Raw genomic sequence first — 20884 nt, 5'->3', positions numbered from 1 at the left:
TCTTTAAGAGCTTCCAAACACTGAGATTTGAATCAGTCTGTCTTCAGATTGTTCTCTGTATCTGCATTCCCTTATATGATGCAGCTTAAGTCTCCTCCACAGAAGTTCTGGAAAAGGAATCTTTCTGGAGTGTACATTGCACAACCACTGAGAAAAACATCACATCCTTAAACATCCACTAAAACCACAACTAGGTAGGTAGTGTTTTTTTGGTTTTTTTTTTTTTTTTTTTTTTAACATAATGAAGCACTGAAGGGTAGACTTGGCTCAACTGCAACAGTTTAGGCCCACAATCATAAAACGCGCCTTTTTTTTTTTTTACTATAAATAAATCCCCCCCTTTCTACTAGTTACTCATGAAAGCAACTACAGAAACACAAAATAGCAATAGATGGTATTACATACGCAAATACAGTAGAAAAAGTTTTATGGTGTGTAATAAAACATGCTTAAGAATACAGAACCTTTGTTTTATAAAGCTCAAGTTCATTATCTGTTATCCTCCATGGTTCATCCTCCTTCATCTTATCTGCAACTTCTTGCTCTTTATCATCTTCATGAAGTCTGAAAGGCTCTATCATTTCTTCAAAAGCTGCAATACTATAACAATCAAATGAACAGTCATTAAAACATGGCACTACTGTGTCAAAAATGACTTTCACACTATTAGACGTTAAGTTTGATTAACACGTAAAACCTGAGCAAACTGTCTGCACTTGTAATATTGAATCAGCTACTTATGTCTAATTAAGGTAAAAATAGATATTGCAGTTTAACTTCAATTAATGACTTTCACTGTTTTCTGGCTGCAAATGTAGTTTTAGACAGTTTAAAAGAAATCAAAAGGATTTTGCTAAAGAATTTTACTATAGCTGTTTTAAAGCTGATGACTACTTACTGTATATTTTCTAAGCTAGAATAATTTCTTCCAAATTAAATTTGAAGAGGAATTTACAGAAACAAAAAAGCTCTGAACTACTATCAGGTCTCATGCTAGTACCATTAGGACTTCAGCTTTGTTTTCATTCTGCTCTTTTCATCTTCCCTTCCAGCCTAAACTTAGCATTCAAATGCAAACAAGCAGTGCAATTTTGTTTCCTCTTTGTTAGTTGTTATTTTTCAAGAATATGAGCTGTCATTTTGAAATTATTTGGATGTTATATCAACAGCTTTAAAAGAAAACCTTCTGGAGGCCTGAAGGGTACTGATTTCTACTCAAAGCAGATTACTATAACGGGATGGAAAGTACTGAGATAATAGTGGGGTGGCGAAGTCTTTGGCTACAGAAAATAAGAACTAACCTAAATGCAGCAGCCGTAGACACAGAAATGAAGGAAAAGGGCTGCTTAACTTTGGAAGGTCTCAGGTAGACAGGGATCTCCTAGGAGAAATACTCTCCTCTTCACTGCCAACCCTTAAATGAGGCCTGCAAAGGGGTGGATGCTGGCTCCACCCCTTCCAGTCACTCAGGTGCATTTCATGCACCTGAGCTCCCCTGGGTCAGCCCTGCCTTCCCACCAGGTGCTCCATCACCAATTCAGGCCCTGACTTAGCATTTCAACTTTTTTAGAGTAATTTAATATTATCCTACTTTTTCCACCCACATTATGATACTTGAACAGTAAAGTAAGGCTGCTGCACGTTATGAAATGTAACCTATTTTTGAATAACTGCAGCTTATGAGATGAGAGGTCAGAACATCAATGAAAAGTTTAGCAGAGGACACTGAAAAGTATGTGTTACATCCAATGAAATAAAGAATTTCAATTTTTTTTTTCCTAATATAAAGAACTCAAGACACTACCCAGCTTCTGTGGTTGAAAATTACAGTACAGAAAGTTTAAAATCACTAACACTCTTTAGGATATATAGTAATATCAGAATGTACTTATATCTAAACATCTATGCAGTTATACTGGAACTCACCTCCCCCCCCCCCATTAACAGTATTCTATTACCTCTAATGTTTTCAGCACTGTATATATATTCCTTCTACTTAATTTACAGCTATGTTAACTCAAATTGGATTCCTTAATAAGCTTTTGGACTTATTGTAGAGAACATTCTCAAAGAGAGGGGAAAAATGATCTCAGAAGAAAGAGCTCATTAAACAATTCTATGAAATAAAAATGTTTGCATGAAATTCTACAGTCTCAATTTTTTATACACTGTCTCTTAGTTGACACATTTTACAGTAGTGGAATCCCAAGAATCAAGACAACAAACATACTAGAGCACTAGGAGTACTCTATTTTAGATACTTGATGTATTCCACATAATTTGTATTTTTTTTTTAATCTTGAAAACCAGTTTTCATATAAAACTGTTTATGATCATAATTAGGTAACTTACAAGTCCAAGTTAATCTAAAATTAAAAAAGGAAAAGCAGATCAATTTATTTGAAGATGAATTCATTACATTTAATTAAGCACCCAAATAAGACTAAGAATTCACAGTTTTGCAATCTTTTAAAAATTTTCCCAGATTTCTAGTAACTGGACAACTTCAAGTTTAATGTAACGATCTAAGTGCCGGAGATCTGAAAAATAAGAAATTGTCTGTTCTCAGATGCAAGAGTTTTTGCTAAGTTTGCTTTCTAGATTTTTGTGAGGCACCAGAAGTCATACTGCCTTCTTTATCACAATTATTATGTTGAAACAACTCTATTCTATTCATGAAATAGATTAAGAACTCAAAAACAAGCTCGGTTTTTCTGAGACTTACTTTTCTTTCTTTGGCTTAGTATTAATATCCCCAAGAACCATAATGTCTGAGAAGTCTATCCGAAACTTGCTGAGCAGGGTAGCCATCCTGTACAAAAAAAAGCCTTAATGCATATTTAGATTTTTTCCCAGGTAAACAGGTAAATATTTGATAATAAAAACAGTTTTTCAAAAAGATAACTTAAATGTGAAATTGTCTGACTAGTATTGCTATAAATCTGGCATGCTGCTAAGAAATTAACAACAAACTCAGTGTTTTTAAACATAAGAGCTTTTCCCTTTACGTATCTCTTCCTTTTAAGTCTCTCTTCAAGCTCTCCCAAGCAGTTCTTTTCTTAGGAACTAGAAGAAATGTTACTGCCAGACTGCTGCAGAAATAATATTTTATTTTGAAGTAACTCGCCCAGCACTTTTTAGTGGCAATGGAACATTTTTATGGAGAGAAATAGAATATGGTTACACCTCTGATAAAAAACAACTAAAAAAGCTACTAAGAAGAATCTCACTTGTTCTTCAAGCATTTGAAATGAGAATTTTGAATGTAAACTTACGCTCTTCTGTCATGATCAATCCTGTTTATTTTTCCACCAATGAACACTCTTATCTTACACTCTTTCCATTTTTTCTTGGTTGTAATAAGATATGGAATCAACAGTGTCAAACCTGCATTTTGATCAGAATTTAGGAATGTGTCAGAAAATATGGTTTCATATGAGAATTTAAACAGTAGCTTGTATATATACCATCTGAAAAGTATTTATTAAGAATTAGTTTTAAGTCACTTCACTTTAATAATTCTTTTTAACAGTTTTAAAATATAAAGTACATTACCTCCATCATCAAAGAGCCACCAGACATCAATATTGCTTTTGCCCTGTTTCTTCTGAAACTGACTACTAGCATCAAGAAGCCTTTGGTCAGCCAAATTTAAAGGAGAAGATGGGCTCTTCGAATCTGGAAAAAAAGTGAATGTTCATTTTTAAGCGTTTTGGTTAATAATATCAAAAATCAAATTAGATTTTAATGTTTTGCAGACTCCCTATACATATATATATTTTTTACTTAAACCGTTATCCCCCAAGCTGCAAATTTAAATTGAATGGATAGAAACTGACATTTAAGGAGCCTGCATTTAAGGAGACTGCAAACTCTTAAGTTCAGTAGTTAAAATTTAAATCTCTTAATCATTTAGACATTTGACAAAGGATTGCAAGATCTTGATATACTCATTTGCCTAGACAAACTACATTTCATACATACTACAGGGCATTAAGCAGTACATTCTTGCTACCTCTTGCATATGACAATATTTTTCTGAAATTCATGGAGATAATTTATTTATGAGTGGGCACAGCCCTGAGCTGCTGTAGCTGAAGGACCATTTACGTTTTAGTGGTCATTTGTGGAGCCAGAGTTTAGACTTGATGATCCTTGTGAGTCCCTTCCAACTCAGGATAATCTATGAAGAGTTGGTATTTCCTTGTAAATTAGCCTTTCCCTGACCCCCACCTGCCCCTCCCCTGACACAGTTCCATGCCATTGCCTTGGGCCCTGATGCTCAGCACTGATCTTTCCTCAAATTTTTCCTCCTTCAAGTGGACAAAAGAAAAACTAGTTCTAAGTGTCAAGATCACCTGCAAAAAGTTATTTAATGTGTGCTATGCTCTGAAGCAGAAAACAGTTTATTTTTTGCAATGACGACATTGGATTTACTGAGAAGATGACAACACTGGCTTTTTCAATTACATTAATACATGAAAATGTATTTTAAAGTAACAATTAAAAAGATAAAGCCAAATTAAGTCCCTCCCCTTAAGAGTCTAGTTTTAACAAGGAGTTTGAACATTCCTCTCAGTCCTTATTTTATTCTGAAATTTACATCTGTAACTGACTTATTAGCATTCTACTTTACTACACACTGTTCCTCCAAACTGCCATCGTGTGGTTTAAAATGTAATCTCACAGTATGTTATTAAAACAAGGGTTTCTAGACGTTGAAATTATGAAGGAAACATCAAACAGGATAAGATGCTTCTTAGGTACGGCAAAAAAACCTGCACTTAATTCTCAAAAAAATCTGAAATAAACCACATGAAAATTCATCTCTGAAAATACTGTTTATTTGAATGACTACTTCACAGTATTTCAGATGTTAATCTCACAGATTGGCTGCATTATCCTTTGCTTTGCAAACTACTGAACAATTCAAAGAAAGAAACAATTATAGCTTCAGAAGATGAGTGAATAGACCAACGAGGCACTTCCTCTACACCATTAATACTTCTACTGTGCCCAAATCAAGTGAAGACTCAAATACCTAAGACATGAATAACTTAGCAGGCTCCTGAACACACCTAATCCCCACAGATGAAGCACATTCCAAAACAAATATGAAGAAACAAATTGAGCTTGTATGGCTGATATTTTCCTGTCTTTCAAATATATGTGTAGGATGGAGTACAAAAGGAAAACTGAAATTAACAATGTGAAAGTATGATTTAACAAAAAGGTGAAAAATGCCTGCCTTTTTTCAACAGTGGTTGTGTTGGAGTCTTTCCATCCTCGTCCTCCTCTGGAAGATTTTTAAAGATACAAAATAAAAAGGTTAATATCCTTTGTGATGTTAATGAAAACAGTACAAGTGTATAAAAAACGAAGGAAAAGAAAAGAAAAATGCAAAATGAAGTGGATTTTCATACAAAGAAAAGCACACAAGTTTGGTCTACCATGTCCTGAAAATAATAGGTATTTGAACGTAATAGTAACTTAACCATACTTCTCAATAGTTAAGTCAATCCAAAATTTTACTTGCAAAAGAGGAAGGCTGGTTATTCTCAGGTATTCTGGATGATTTCTGTTAGTTAACATGCAGATCATAATATATTCAAACCTGAGGTGAAAACCACCATTATGAATTCACCAGCCTTAAAAATCACACTGCTAACAAACAGCTGAGGCCTGATTCTCAAGCAATTTTTATTGGCACTCAATCTCATTAATTAAGAGTACAAAAAAAGCACTGTTGATCATAGCCCATCATCTGTTTTATGTCATAAAAATATGATTTACATACTTGTAGTCTCTAAAGCAAAGTATTTGAGCTATTAGACATCAGCACCCCAAAACCATGACAGCTTCTCTGTTTCACAAATGCAACAAAACAGGAGGAGAGAGGGACTGAAGAAGTAATGAGAGAAAGAATGAGAACTCAAATTTCACTGCTAACTAGCAGTTAGCTACCTTAACTAGTTACCTTTACGTAGAGCAGGAGTTCTCTCACTGGACGATGGAACAAAAGCTACAGAAGTGTCCGTCTCAGACTTCTTGCTATAATCCACCTTTACTATGACATCCTTGGAACATGGCGATTTTTCTTGGGATGACAGTAACTCTTCTTTGGGAAAGCAAAGAAACATTATAAACCACTGACTTATCTCAGATGGTAGAAGATAGAGGTCTGTGACTATACTGAGATGATTTGCATTTAGCTAAACAGCTCAACTCCATTGCCACTGTCATGCTATGGCAAAGGGAAAAAAAACAAAAATAAACCACCACAAATGAACAGCTTCTGAATACAAAGAGGTACCTGCTCTGATCAGAGTTTTAGTCTCTTTCTACTTCCTTCCAAGACTTTGAGTTTTGAATGCATTACCACAGGCTAAACATCAAACAGAGCTACCTAACATTGAGGAAGTACAAGTTTCATGTTTGTACTCATTACCATTAACACCATTATGGCGTTGTTTTTTTTTTTGCAAGTATGTAGCACTGTAATGACACTACCTCTAGCATAAATAGAATTTGAAAGTGGGAGCTAAATATTACTGCTGGCTAGAAATATTTCACATTGAGGTAAAGTTTCCCACAAGGGGAAATATTGGGTTTTGGAATCAGTTACCAGCAAGCACAAAAAATCCAGAGAGTTTAAACATAACATTGACAAAATGCCTTAAGTTTGAAACACACCACAAAAGCATTGCATTTTCTGCCAGCATATTAATGGAGTTATACTACTGGTTTCATCTCACATTGATTGTAAACAAAAATCTCAAAAAGGGGAAAATGCATTTCATGAAACATTTTACACACAAAAAAAGATTGTAAACTAATTCCAAGTGGAAGTTGATCTGATCTTCAGGACACAAAGTCCTGAAACAGAATGCTTCTCTTTTTTTTTTTTCACACTTCAGTGGAGCTGTTTGGTAACTGCCAGAGTTAAAGCAAACTCATTTGTCTCAGCGGGCACTAAGACCTTCCTGACACGTTTCGAAACCCAACAGATTACTGTTGAGGTCTCTGAAGTATGCAGTGGCAAAGTGCTGAAGAAGAGAGAGACACGTGACCCATACTATCTGATCAAGCAGCCCAAATCTAGAAATACTCAATGCCAATTTTGTTCTTCAAATCATTTCAGTAAAAATGTATTTCCTTTGAGAGTAACAACTTACAAATACAGATCGTTGAAATGCACAGAAAAGCAAATTCTGTTGCTGTACATGGGTTATTTTTATTATACATTTCAGGCCCACTCATTTCAATGGCTTTTATTCTGTGAAAAGAGTGGTGTGGGAGCCTTGCCTTTTTTCACTTTTTTTTTTTAGATAAACTACCTTCATTTAGTATTTTCAGAAAATGGTTTTAAAAGGAGTAACAGCTAATAATGACAGGAAACAAAATCTTACCTTGCCCCTGAAGGTGAGAAATGTCTAAGCCCTCCTTTAGGCGGATGACAACCACACCATATTGAATGTCAAAGGCATCACTAAACAGATAACAACACAAAACATTTTACCTCTTCTTTCCCAGAAGATTTAGTTTACATACCCTCTGTAGACAAATATTAATGATAAATGTTGCCATTTAAATTCCCAAATCATACATTTGTTACAATGTCAGCTTCAATTCCAAAGGAACACATGGAAAGGTTATCTACTATCTTTCCTCCCTCCTATATAGGACAGTGATAAAAGAGTAACAGGCCATTCAAGTTCCACACAGATGATGACAAGATGAGCTAGAAAATATAAATAATGCTGGAAAGTGAGGCATCAAAGAAGGAATTTGTCTTGATCTTACTGAACTGATAGTTACGAACTTCCAAGACATTTGGGAATTAAAAGGAATCTATGAAGTTATAATAAAAACAGCTACTAGACACTTATTTCCATTGTATGTGATGGGAAAGAAACTCACTGTTTTTAAGACTGGAAACTAAAAAAGGAATCTTAATTATTGTAGAAAAAAGACTGACTAATAGCCAGAATTAAAGTCTAAGTAAAATGAAGGATAAAAAGAATACCCAGAGATTTAGGACTTCTAAGATGAAAACCTAATATAAAATTAACCATATATTGTTTGCATTATCCATTTATCAGTCTTTAAATTACAACAACTCATTACAACTAATTCAGATAACTCCTATGCTTTTCCAAAAGAGGAATTCTACAAGATTTCACTCAAAACTTCTCATTAAGTTTCACTACTTTTAAAGAAACGTGTTTCAAGTATCAACATTTTATAATAAATGCAAGAAAAGTGAGATAAATTTAAGTAGTTTTGCCCATTATTTAATTTGTTAGATCTCTACAGTTCTGCATTGTGCATCTCAGAAACATTCTATTTCCCAGAAATTTTCTGAAAATACACTTGACCTGCAGTTACCATCTCCTGAGGTTTCTCTATGTGATACAGAGAATCACTTTACTGGGTTGGCCATGAGAGTTCTCCCAGTACAAGACTTTTCAAAGTAAATGATGAATAAAGAAAAAAGCAAACCCAAGAACTCACCAACATACTGCCTTATTTTCCAATCTATTTTGTACTTTTTTTTTTTTTTTTAAGGAATGGGAAGACTGAGTGGGTGTGCTTTTTCCTTTTCTAGTATCTGCCTGTAACCCCCCTTCCCACCTTTCTTTTAAAGGCATAGTAAATGAGTGCAAAACACAGATGAAACAGGTTTAACAGTATATTAGGAAAACAAAAAATCCCTATGTAAATGTTTTTCTAAAATGTTAGTAGTAGCAGTCAATATTATTTTCAGACAACTGGTCTGCTTTTCAGTACTACCAAAGTATAGACAGCTTTTCTTTCTCTTCTACTTTTTAGCTACTTTTTACTTTCGGTGTCAGTGCAGTGCATCTGCACTAAATATCTTCATTATAAGAGGGCAAGCTGCAGCCCAACAGTTGATTCATTTTCTACACCTAATCTGCACAGGGGAAAAAAAGTAACAAAACCACCACTTTCAACATAAAATATGGTCTAATGAATTCAGCAGACACTTAAGACACTACTTCCTTCACTGAAGACAGGAACTGTTAAATCTCAGACTACTGCTACAACTCCTTCTGGACACAGGAGTTATGGAAATCTGGTCTGCTAAAGCTATAAAGGTTTGCTCATATAATTCCTGTATCAGGAAAAAAACTAGCTTTTCTGTATTGCAGTATAGATGAGTCTACCTGAAATATAGGAGAGCTTATGCAACAAAGACATTGAGGTAGAAGTTCTTTCACTTCTTAAGAAATGTACTGAAATGGAACACAAATGCAACCTCTCTGCATTTTCTACTTACTGGAATAAATTAATGTAGGTTTCAACATCTCTCATGTCACTTTGTCGCCAGTTTTTCTTAAATCCAACAACAAGAGTGTTAGGTCTCATTCTACCCAATCCAGCAGCCTAAGGAAAACATAACATATTTTAAAATCATGTTACTGAAACTAGTAAAGGTTCAATTATTTATTTCAAGCAGCTTTGAAAAGTTTAAGATAACCTTACATAATGAAAATACTTCAGCAAAGTGTAAAAATATGTTTGTTTTTTTGACATTCAAAGTCCCTGTTTCCATTGAGAAAAAGGAAGAGAGGTACACCTGCATTAAGTACTGTCCCCCATCCCTCAAATCCTCTGCATGCACTGGTGCATAGAAAGCCTTCATCTTGTTTTTAATTAGCCATCGCTGGTATTTGGCTAAATCAGTTGACAGCTCCTTCATGGCTTGCCTCCGAGGACCCTTTCAAAACAAGAAAACATGAAGGACAGTGAACAAGAATTATAAGCACAAGTAAAGCCCTGTTTTTTGTGGGTTTTAAGCTACTTTACTGCTAGAATCAGAAACCAGGACTGCAATTCTGCCTGTGACTGTAAAAAAACATGTTGCGAAATCATCTTGTCTTTCAGTTTTTTCTTTTAATGACCTGCATCAGTATGCATCACTGTGCTTCTTCTAGACATCAAAATGCTCAAGTTATGTTAGTGAAGACAGAATTGGGCAGTGTCTGCTTAAAAGAATACAACTGTGGATTGCACTGCCTTTTTAGATGAGAAGTCTTATTTAGAAAGCATGGTTAAGTTGAAGCATATATAAGAGTGATCAAGGTTTCTATTACAAGGCACACTTTAGATGTTACATTTGCTTAGATGTTTTTAGGACCGTACCTGCAAGAGTGACACTAAAATATCTAGCAAAAAACTTCATAATCCTAATGTTCTAGAGTGCTTTCAGTAACATTTACCAAAGATGGAACAGCTACAGTGCAGTTAACTGCAGTTTTGGGACAAGCAGTAGTACAACACACCCCTTGTATTAAGACAATTCATCACAACATTATTCTGAAGAATAGTTATCTGGAGTTTGCTTCCTTCTGTCCCACCATTACTGGAGTTCAGTAAAAGATAAACACATTCTGTTCTTGTGCGTAAAGTGATTATGTTGTTTTTCATTTTTTGTTGCTTTTTTTTTCTGTAAAGTAGCAATAAGTGCTGAAATTATGTCCCCAAGAACAAACCCTTTCCCCATTCCCAGGACTCTCACATCCTGACAGAAATGATGAAAAGTTAGTGAAACACTCAGGGCTGCTCAGAAACAGAAAGAGGGGTGGAAATAACTGTTAATGATAACTAGAAATAATTGCTGTTTCACCTTGCCAGTGGAACAAATCAGGTAACTGAAAGGATTAAAGCTAGTTAGAAGCTAAAAACAGCTTTAAATTACCAGCTAAAAGATACAAAATGTACTGCTCAGTAGGACTTACTTTAGGCTAAGCTGTATAAGAAATGTTAGCATAACAATGAACATATCTGCTTCACTGAAACACAATGAGGAAAACCTGCTGTATACTGTTCCAAACAAGGCATGATAGAATATTTAAGACCAAATGATACAAGGACAGAAAGAGACCTAGACTATAGTTCTATGTTCACTCTGCTCCTACAAGGCTTCCTAAAAATTTAAATGTTAAACGATCAAAGACAATTTTGCAAAGTTTCCCCCTTTTCCACCGTATTTCATGCATATCCTCCACCATGCTTACCACTGCAAGAACCTTTTAAGTACAAGTAGATGATAAAAAGCATACTGCACAGATGTCTGTAATAGCTGCTTTTACAACTTTCATAACTCCCTAAAATTGCGTCACACCTTAGTGGGAATGGTGATGACACATACATAAATAGATCCTACTCTATTTGAACACCTCAGGATACTGTACCTTTTCTTTAGAAAGGAAAGAAACAGTTTTGTTAAAGGAAAAAAATAACAACAAAAAACACAATATAACTTTAAGGATAGAATACACATACCATATGTACATGGCCGCAGATCATTAAGCCCACATTTTTGGTAAAAGCATGGACAAGGTGAAGTAAAGCTGGACGTGCATTTGGGGCACCTGTCATAATTAAGCACTGTGGCCTAAAATTGTGAATAAGAGTTGGGAGAAACAGTTACAATATTGTTTATCTTGAGAGTTCATATAGTTTAGAAAAGCTTACTCTAAATACTGGTCCCAAGAACATAATCTTCAGTGAAGAGAGTAATCTCATCTACTCTTACAAGACTATGTTAAATTAAGCAAAGATCAATCTTCCACAATTGTCAGCAGATCTATGATCAATTGGTTCTAATAAATAAATAAGTAATCCCATTAATTCTGAAAACTTTTACTTTTAAAAAGATCAGAAACAAGCTTTAGACAAGACTAAGCCAGGCAGGTGAATTTCTTCCCCTATTAGTCAGTCACATCCCTACACTTTCTAGCTTACAATTCTTATGTCATACAGGAAAACTGGCCTTACACAATTTTTCCTCTCATTGCTAGCATTGAGAAGCCAAATAACCACAAGTTCAGTTGTTCTAGCCGTTCTTACTAATCAATTATAAGATCAATTATCTAATCTTGTTTATTTTAGAAGACTTTATTTTTAAGATAAGAATCAGTGAAGTTATGTATCCAACTCTCTAGAAGCTCCAGGTAAATTTTTTTTAAATTTATTTTTAACTAAACTACACAGGTGAGAAGCCAGTATCAGGCCAACAAATATTACTGCTAAAGCTCCTGTGCTTATACCTGACAAGAAGATCTATACCTTCCTCACAAAATAATTAGTTAAGTTTACAACTCAAAAAGTTACATATTAACTTCTGAACAAAAAAGCTGAAGCACTTCCAATGGAACCTAAAATGCATACTGGCCATCAGAGCACTCACTCTATCAGCACAAGCAAGAAGTTTTATTTGGCAAGAATTTTCCTGTAACATCTGTTTCTTCAGCCTTCAATCCAAAACAGACTTGCACCAGAGACAATGCTACACTAATCACACCAAGATAATATAAATTACTTATGCCAAATTTGAGATTTGCATTAAGACTGAAAATTGCTGCTCTTGACGGTTAAGCAACAACAAATCAGTTTCTGAAGTGAGACTATTTTGCTGATAACAGTGCAACTTGCATCACAGGTAAGACTGTTTGTAAATACTCAGGGATTTTAATGTCATATAAGCCTTTGGATTACAGAAAGAGCTGTTTCATAAACCATATCCTCAAAGTCTAGTAAGTCAACATGCTTTTTTTAAAGGCTTTTTTAGAGCATATTTCTTCCGGAATTGCCTACTCCTGTGAAGTGAAATAAATACTGCAGGATTTATTGCAGTACTTGCCCTACTTCGTAAGCTCTTCCCGGGCTGTTGTCAGTGGCTCGTAACAAATCAGTTTCCCCCTTCAGCTGTGTCAAACATGTTCTCATTGCTGTGGTAAACAGGCTATGCACATGTCTAATGTGAAACTGGTGCTGAACACAGTACACACACCTCTGGAATTTTAGCTTAGATCAGATTTAGCCTTATGTGGACTGAACACTTGCTAGCAGTTGAGAGGTCACCTTCCAGTTCAGTTTCATTAATAATCAACACAGATTCACAGATCATGATGCAATCCATGAAAACATGATTTAATATGACAATAAATAGTCATCATTCTTCTGAAACAGACTCAATCTAAAATAAAATGTTCATTTAGCCACGTCCAGACAATCTTCATGTTACTGAAATTCAAAGCTGTGAAAATCCACAGGAAGTAAACAGGCAGTTCAATGGAAGTCATGGCAGCAATCACCATGAGTCTACCCTACTGATTACACAGCATAAATAATTTGTTTTATAGAACTGTTACCTGAAGTTTTTCACATGATCTTCCACTCCTGAAAGACGAATGGAATGCTGTAATGCATTCAAATAAGTCAAAGCTTGAGTTGATGATCCCCAGTTCACATCTGAAATATGAAATTTTCAGTATTTTACTTACAGCTATTAAACGTGGTTTTTTTCTTAAATCATGTTAACACACAAGATTTAAGCTACACCTCAGTGTGTCCTACACAAAACAAACCCTCAAGTTATATATGCAATTCCAATTAAACGTAAAACTTATATGGAAGTTTTGACAAATACGAGTTATTTTACAATTACAGAAAGAAGGAACTGAGTTTTTTGCAACATTTAAGAGAATAACTTCAAAGCTGCAAAAATAATGCTTTTGGAAAGAATATGCTTAGAGTTATGCTACATCACAGCAAAGGAAAAAGCAACCTTAAAACAATGCCTCAACAGGTCAACTACTTTCTGTGAATAACTTGTGCAGTAAAGAGGACAAGATCTACATTAAAAAAACACTAAGAAATACTGCTTAAGTATGGAAGCATAGCAGTGTATTTGCTATGTTCCCATTTGTTTTTGATAGCTACAATGAACTTATGATCTAAATACTTGAAACTACACAGCCACAGATTTGGTCTTTTCCTTACTGTCAGCATTTTTTGGCTCAGATATGCTCCATCTTTCACTTACAATCATACAGACTTCTTAGAGGAACAAAGAGTGTATATATTCCTCTTCAAAGCTATAGGAATGGTGTACAGAAAAAAACAGATACTATAAAATCCCTTTTCCAACTGGAAAGGTAAAGAAATAGTCCCTTTCACTGCTGGCCAGAAATATGCATGCTTTCAGAAGTTTGAATCAAATGAACAGAATTAGATTCCCTATTTCCCCCTTCCCCAACCCCAAAACACACACACACACACACACACACACTTCTTCCATCCTCTACATCCCTCTTCTGCCCACTAGAACCAGAAATGGCCCCTATACATACCTGGTTTCTTGTAAGTGACATAAATGTAGAGTCCAAGGACTATGACATATGTTAAAAGCGCAGCCCACCAGTTAATGACAAACATCACAATGCAGCACAGAATGGCTCCAACAAGAGAAATCCACATATTGTAGTATTTGAAAGCAGGACGCCAACCTAGTCAAAATTTAATTTGGAGGATAAGGGAGGAAAGAGGAGGGAAATAATTTAATTCAAGGGAAAGAAGGTCCTGTTCCTCTTCTCCCTCCTTAGTGCTCTGCTTTGCATTTCACCGTAACACACACCAGTTTCAGAAGTATAACAAAGAGACTTTGACACGTTTGCAAAAACAATTTTTCACCATCTCTCAAACTAATTCATATTTCATAGATACATAAAAGATCCCAGTGTTGTCTTCTAAAAAGCTATCTCTAAAGTTTGAAGATGTTTGTGCCAGTACGCTTACTGAAGCAGACTAGAAGTACCTTTGGCAATAAGTTTCAAGAAAATTGATTTTTGCTTTCAATGCAAAACCTTAGCCTAAGTGCAACATAAGTCATCAGCTAGTACCTCCCCCTCTCATACTTTCAACTGTTCTTAGGTATGTTTACTATTTCCACACAGAAATTTTCATTACATGAAAAGCCCCCTATTTCATCAATACATACAGATACTACACAAACACATTTGTGCAGAGCTGTACAGTAACTGAAACATTTAGGGACATTGTAGCATAGGGGACCAGGTATGAGAAACATTAGTCTGCAAGTACTGTTCCTTGGTTCCGTCTTAACTTTTAACTGGCCTCCCATACCAAACAAAGGCTATAAAAACTTGTCCATTCCACTACTTCCTTCTGGACTAGAAGACTAAATATATTACAAGAGAAATCCAAAGATGACAAAAGAGTGGGTCTTGAACACCAGAAACTGATTTAGCAAGAAAACTTTCTCAAACAGTCTTAAGAATACTTGATAAGAAATGAGATGCTGAGGTATATCAGAGATCTATTCAAGAGTTATTGAACAAGTACTGAATTATCTTCTGTTCCCTCAGCAAAAGTGATAAATATTGGTAGCTCCCAAGGTATTCTGAACCGTTTCATCCTCCAAATTTTGGAAGACTCAAGGATACATTATATTAATAATAACTCAGACGTGTTGTGAAAGTCAAATAGACATTTAGTATTGAATTAAAGCAGACTGTCATTTATATTAGCAGCTTTTGAATTTTTCTGCACTTAGGAATTGCAAGATAAACTTTGAACCCAAGAACACAGTTCTTACCTGGAGATTTTGCAAGAGAAGCATGGAACACAGAGAAGTTAATCAAGGCATATGAAGCCAAGAAGAAGTTAGAGATAATTGGAGCGATGACGTTCAGTTCAGCTGCAGAACAAAAATAAAGTAGAATGTTATAATATATACCATCTAATGGCTTTGTGCATCTCAGAGTTAGCTCAACTTTATATTACTTAGGCACTTTGTGCTTTCCAATAAATGCAGCTACTAACTTAAATGTCTTTTATTAACTGAGTTATCTTCTGATAGTCAGGAAATGCAAGTTTCAGTTTTTTAGAAATACAGCATTTTTACAGGCCCACCAAGTGTTCCACAACTGCTTCTTCTGATTGCTGTATGCTTTCTTAACATAACTTGAGAGAATTTCTTTCCCACCATGATTTGATTAAACAGTGCTGTAATATATAGGGTTCGGAAGAACACGAGAAGTCAGATTTCTTTAGTTAATGTCTCAGTTCCGAAACAAAAGAGTAAAAGGCTAGTAAGAACAAGAGACACTCATCTATGGCAAAATGGTAAGATCAAAATAAGTGTGAACAAACATGTTCATTTGCTTGCATTTTAATTGAAAATCTGAACTAATGGTATTAGTATTAGTGCATTATTACTTATCAGTTTCACTGCAACAGTGATGAATATTCTCTCTTCAGAGAAAGAGATGTAGAGGAAAGCATTAAGCTCTTCCATGAGGCAGCACAGTACAGAAAATTCAGACCAGTACCCTCTCTATTAAAAAGCAGCAATCAAAATGTGTCAATTTGCAAGTATTTAGTTGTTATAATCAAGCCTGCAGTCACCTTGTTGCAGTTGAGACAGCATATATACACACACACCTCAGATACGGAAGGATAAAATGCATAACAGGAAGAGCTGAGAGTGCTAGCACAGAACATATGGGCAAACATAGCAATATTAGTTCACCATCTTCCTAGAATAAAGGTAATCCTTCACCTAGACTATCTTCACCACTGCCAACAGCAGCAATCATCTCTATCATTTGCAGTGTAAACGAAGAATACAGTTTAAAAAGTTCTGTTCATGTAAGCTTGCCATTAACCGAAGCCATTTGTAATTATTAAAGATCTAAATTAAATTTTCATATTTACAAGATATTACATCATTCTACTTTAAACAAAATGTATTTCATTCATTTACAGTATGTAACAACAGATGCCTGAAGCGATTAGGGAAAGTGAAATCTACTTACTGTTCAATTTAGATTTATTCTAGTTTTAAGCACTGAGATATTTAGGATCTAGGAGAAAATCCTTAAACTAAACAAATTTAGAATCCTCACTTAGGAATTAGCTGTGTGTTAGACCTTAGGGACAATATCATCAAGTCATAAGATGGAAATGAATGCTTTATGAAAGACAAAAAGGAGATTCAGATTTACTTTGATTTCAAACTAACCAATTAGTATGAATCCAAGAGCAATTAAAAATGTTAGAAGATATCCTCTCAGTGGTTCATTGTTCTTCCCATAGCCTTTAGCAAACATTTGAAATCCTGGATAGATGTTGTCCTTGCACAAAGCCTAAAAAAAAAAAAATTAAAATGCAAGAGGTAGTGTGCACTTAGTTAAAAAATATCCCTATTAACGTGTACTAATGCTGTCTTTCACTGCATATATTACCTTCCTAGAAGTTGTTAACTTGTACTTCTTCTGTTAACAATTGTCTTACCATTTTAGTTTTTTGCATTTCCAATACTCTATCCTTCAGTAGCAAATGCTGCTCCTCACTAAATGCTTTACTGTACTTCACAGGTGTCTTACAGTCAGTCTCTTGTTAAAGACAAAACCAATTTCTTTTTCTTCAGAAAGTGGAAAGTTTGCCTAACATTTACAGTAATCCTCTGAATCAACACTTCTGTTTATATTCTGCAACAAAGCCCCAGTCATGATTACAATACATCAGAGTCCCTTTTCCAGAATTATTTGAAACTTAAAATTATTCTTTAAAAGATCATGGTTTAGCATCCATACTTACCTGGAAGATTTTAGGTGCACTCACAAGAGATGCTAGTGCAGATGACAGGGTGGCTGAAAAAATGCCTGCAGAAATCAGTGGCGCAAACCCTGATACCATGCTCATCACCTACAAGTAGAAAAATTGTTTCACTGTGGGTTTTTTGTTGCTGTTTTTGTTGTTGTTGTTTTTTTAAAAAAAGAACGTTAAGTAGTATAATACTGTAACTACACAAGCTACTATTAACAGCACACAAAAAGTATATGAAATATTTGGTACTCTACACTTAAAAGCCACTGAGTGTCACACTTTCACATCTATGAATGAATGAGGGTCAAAAAGGGGATTAGGAATTAGGGTTAAAAAATCCTAGATCCAGAACAAGAAAAAGTAGCTTATCACATAATATTTAGTCCAACCATGTAAACTGACTGATGGCAGAAGTCTCAATGGGCTAATAAAAAGAAATGAAACTTCAGCCATGGAAGAAAAAAATATGCATTGTAAATCATTTTGACCATCCAGTCACTAAGAAACAGCCCAAGTAACAAAGTAATTGAATTTGGGGAACATCTTGGGAAGGTTTGCTTTATCTTTTGCCACACCTAAGTTAGGTTTGCTTCCCATTCACACCCCAATTTGTTTGTTTCCCATTCCCATCTACAAGGACAGAACAAGTTTGGTTCTCATCTCCATAAGATCGCATTTTCAATCATCTGAGTGAAATACAATATACCATTATTGACAGACTGGAGGACTAGCAATAAGCTAAGTAAACCAGATGTAAAGAAATGATGTTAATATGATCAAAAATCCCAAATTAAAAGCAAAACAGTTTCTTGTCTAATTGTTATACAGCCTAAGAACTACCATCTTCTGTCATTCTAATTCTCTACTCCTTATCATAGATGCATACAGCTTTTCAAGTGTCAGTTAAGATAAAGAACCGTGAATTTAAGAACAGTCATAGTTTTAATGGATACTTTCCCTATGAAATTAAAAGTTTAGGCTGCTTGAAGACAGAGTATTTAATAATTTGATAACATCTTGAAAGGCTTAGAATTTTACTCAGAGCAAACCTAGCATGGCAACTTTGAGGCACAATGTCTGTTGAAATGAGGTTCTGCATCCTTTGGACTGATCAGATATGTCTTTCATCCTGTCAAACTAGAATACAAGGACTGAGTCTGCAGAAGAGGGAAAAGGATGATGCAGAAGTATCTAGTTTAAGTTATTGTTGCTGTAACGCTCCCAGATCAGATTGCCAAAGACTGCTGAGTCTCTCAAAGTCAGCTAAATCTCTAGATTGCATCAGGTTTCATTGGTTAGTTCAGGGTGGGCCTTGTCTAAGAAAACAGAAACGAAAATTACAGATGCACACAATGAGCATGAACCAACTATCATACGTAGTAGAATAGGAATTAAGAGTGGTATTTCCTAAAGTGTATTTGAAGTTTACAATGAAAGAAGGACAGGGTTTTATTCATACTTGAACAAAGCTCATGACACACATTAGTTATACATACCATGAATTTGTCCACGCTACTGACATGTAAGTAATTGGTTTTACAGTAAACCAAGTATTACAGCTGTAATCTATGCTTCAGAAACATAATAAACAAGCATAGAGTTATCACTGTAGTAGGAGTATGGGAAGTGATCTTCCTTGATCAATCTTCCCTAGAAAGGTTTCTCATAAACAGAATGTGTCTATCAGTTACCTTTGCTTTTCTTCCTATCCAATTTAAAATATCTTTATTTCTAGGCCTTCACTCCACTACAATTGCATGGAGACCTTGCAATTCAGTCCTTACATACTCCAACTTCATATTCGCTTTCTAGCAGCACTTTTCTAGGTGGCATTCATTGTCTCTGTTTATTTACAGCAATTCAAATGTTATTTTTGTTTTACATATTTGAGAGAAATCTGAGTAAAACATATGCAGATGTTGTTTGTCCATTTTATAAACTAGCAACTTAGGCTACTCTAGTAACAAACTTCTTCTAAAGCTGGGGAGGAAGAAAAGAAGAATCGTAACATACACACCATTGTTTAAGTCAGCACTACAAATCAAGGAGCCAGCACATGCTGTTAGCTACAGCAGTGACATTCTTGCCTTTGAAATAAAAGAATAGGAAATACATACATCTAGTAGGAATTGTCCTGCTAGACAACTGGTGCCACAAAAAAATACATAATTACTGCTGCCAAGGGGCTCATTATGTTGGCATGGCATTTCCTCTTTAGATAGTTTCTTACATTTGAAAGATTTGCGATATTTCAACTACATTTTAAATTCTTCAGGCCAGCCATTGGGGAGCAACCACACGAAAAAAATGCAGTGAAGTTAACTGTAAAGTTAAGTCTTCATAACGAACATGCAAAAAGCATTATTCAAACCTCACTTCCTCCCAGCTACTTTCACATGTTTTAGCAGAACTTTTACACTCTTTCTTAAATGGAGTACTTTCTTTCATGCTACTTCCACTTTCCATACAAAGTTAAATTTTTATGAAAACAGTCTGTATACACATCACCCTAGGTATGTAAACAAATGCTGCAGTGAAATTATCACAAGTTACTCACTTTCCTTCTCATGTCTTCTGAGTAAACAATCAGACTTTTCTCAGAGAAGCAGGAACACGAGAGTAAAAAGACAGTGGAATTTCTGCTAGCTAATAGAAGAACAAAATTCCACATAGAGGGTGGCCAACTCCGCAGCAGGTTGCCCAGAGTGACTGTGCAGACTCCACAGTGGCTTCCTTCCAAAATCCAGCAGAGGGAAGGTATGTGCGACACTGCATTCTCTGTGCAGATTCTGGCCTTGAAACTTGTTTATCCTATTAAGAACCTACTAATTTTTCCTAATGGAAGCAAGACTAAAGTGGGAGATATAAGTACTCCTGAACCAATGACTTATTAGAAATGCAAGCTTCTTATCGTAAGTAACTTTACTGAAGATACAAAATGAAGAAAAATATAGTCTGAGGAAATCAGGTCTTAGAATCATAGAATGTCCTTAAAATGGATCCACAATGATCATCAAGTTCAGCTCCACACTATTCTTAGCAGTACACTGATGATATAGCAGAACACTGGCTTTCAAGTGTGAACAAATGAGGAGAGCTATCAACAAATCATCATAGAATGGCCTGGGTTGAAAAGGACCACACTGATCATCTAGTTTCAACCCCCTGCTATGTGCAGGGTCGCCAGCCACCAGACCAGGCTGCCCAGAGCCACATCCAGCCTGGCCTTGAATGCCTCCTGGGATGAGGCATCCACAACCTCCTTGGGCAACCTGTTCCACTGTGTCACCACCCTTTGTGTGAAAAACTTCCTCCTAATATCTAACCTAAACCTCCCCGTCTCAGTTTAAAACATTTCCCCTTGTCCTATCTCTATATACCCATGTAAACAGTTGTAACCCTCCTGTTTATATACTCCCTTCAAGTACTGGAAGGCCACAAT

At 35.4% G+C, this 20884-nt stretch overlaps 1 protein-coding gene across 2 annotated transcripts in view; it reads right to left on the bottom strand.

Annotated features, from left to right (window-relative positions):
• The window catches only part of SLC12A2 (solute carrier family 12 member 2), a 56816-nt gene that overhangs the window by 6086 nt on the left and 29846 nt on the right, over positions 1-20884 (bottom strand). The window contains exons 11-25 of one of the 2 annotated variants that reach the window (XM_031607762.2): positions 17434-17541; positions 16856-16979; positions 15428-15529; positions 14163-14318; positions 13182-13281; positions 11311-11422; positions 9602-9742; positions 9302-9408; positions 7410-7489; positions 5978-6115; positions 5249-5296; positions 3556-3678; positions 3276-3387; positions 2726-2812; positions 465-600 (exon numbers count right to left, since the gene is read on the bottom strand). In XM_031607762.2, coding sequence (XP_031463622.1) covers positions 465-600; positions 2726-2812; positions 3276-3387; positions 3556-3678; positions 5249-5296; positions 5978-6115; positions 7410-7489; positions 9302-9408; positions 9602-9742; positions 11311-11422; positions 13182-13281; positions 14163-14318; positions 15428-15529; positions 16856-16979; positions 17434-17541 — 1674 coding nt within the window. Of the gene's footprint in view, positions 1-464; positions 601-2725; positions 2813-3275; positions 3388-3555; positions 3679-5248; positions 5297-5977; positions 6119-7409; positions 7490-9301; positions 9409-9601; positions 9743-11310; positions 11423-13181; positions 13282-14162; positions 14319-15427; positions 15530-16855; positions 16980-17433; positions 17542-20884 lie in introns of both variants that reach the window. The other variant, XM_031607761.2, reaches the window with a different exon arrangement.

This window comes from Phasianus colchicus, chromosome Z, assembly GCF_987193195.1.
Source record: "Phasianus colchicus chromosome Z, bPhaCol1.hap1.1, whole genome shotgun sequence".
Classification (NCBI taxonomy): Eukaryota; Metazoa; Chordata; class Aves; order Galliformes; family Phasianidae; genus Phasianus; species Phasianus colchicus.
Note: the sequence above shows the minus strand (reverse complement) of the source record. Positions and strands in the feature narration are given on the sequence as shown.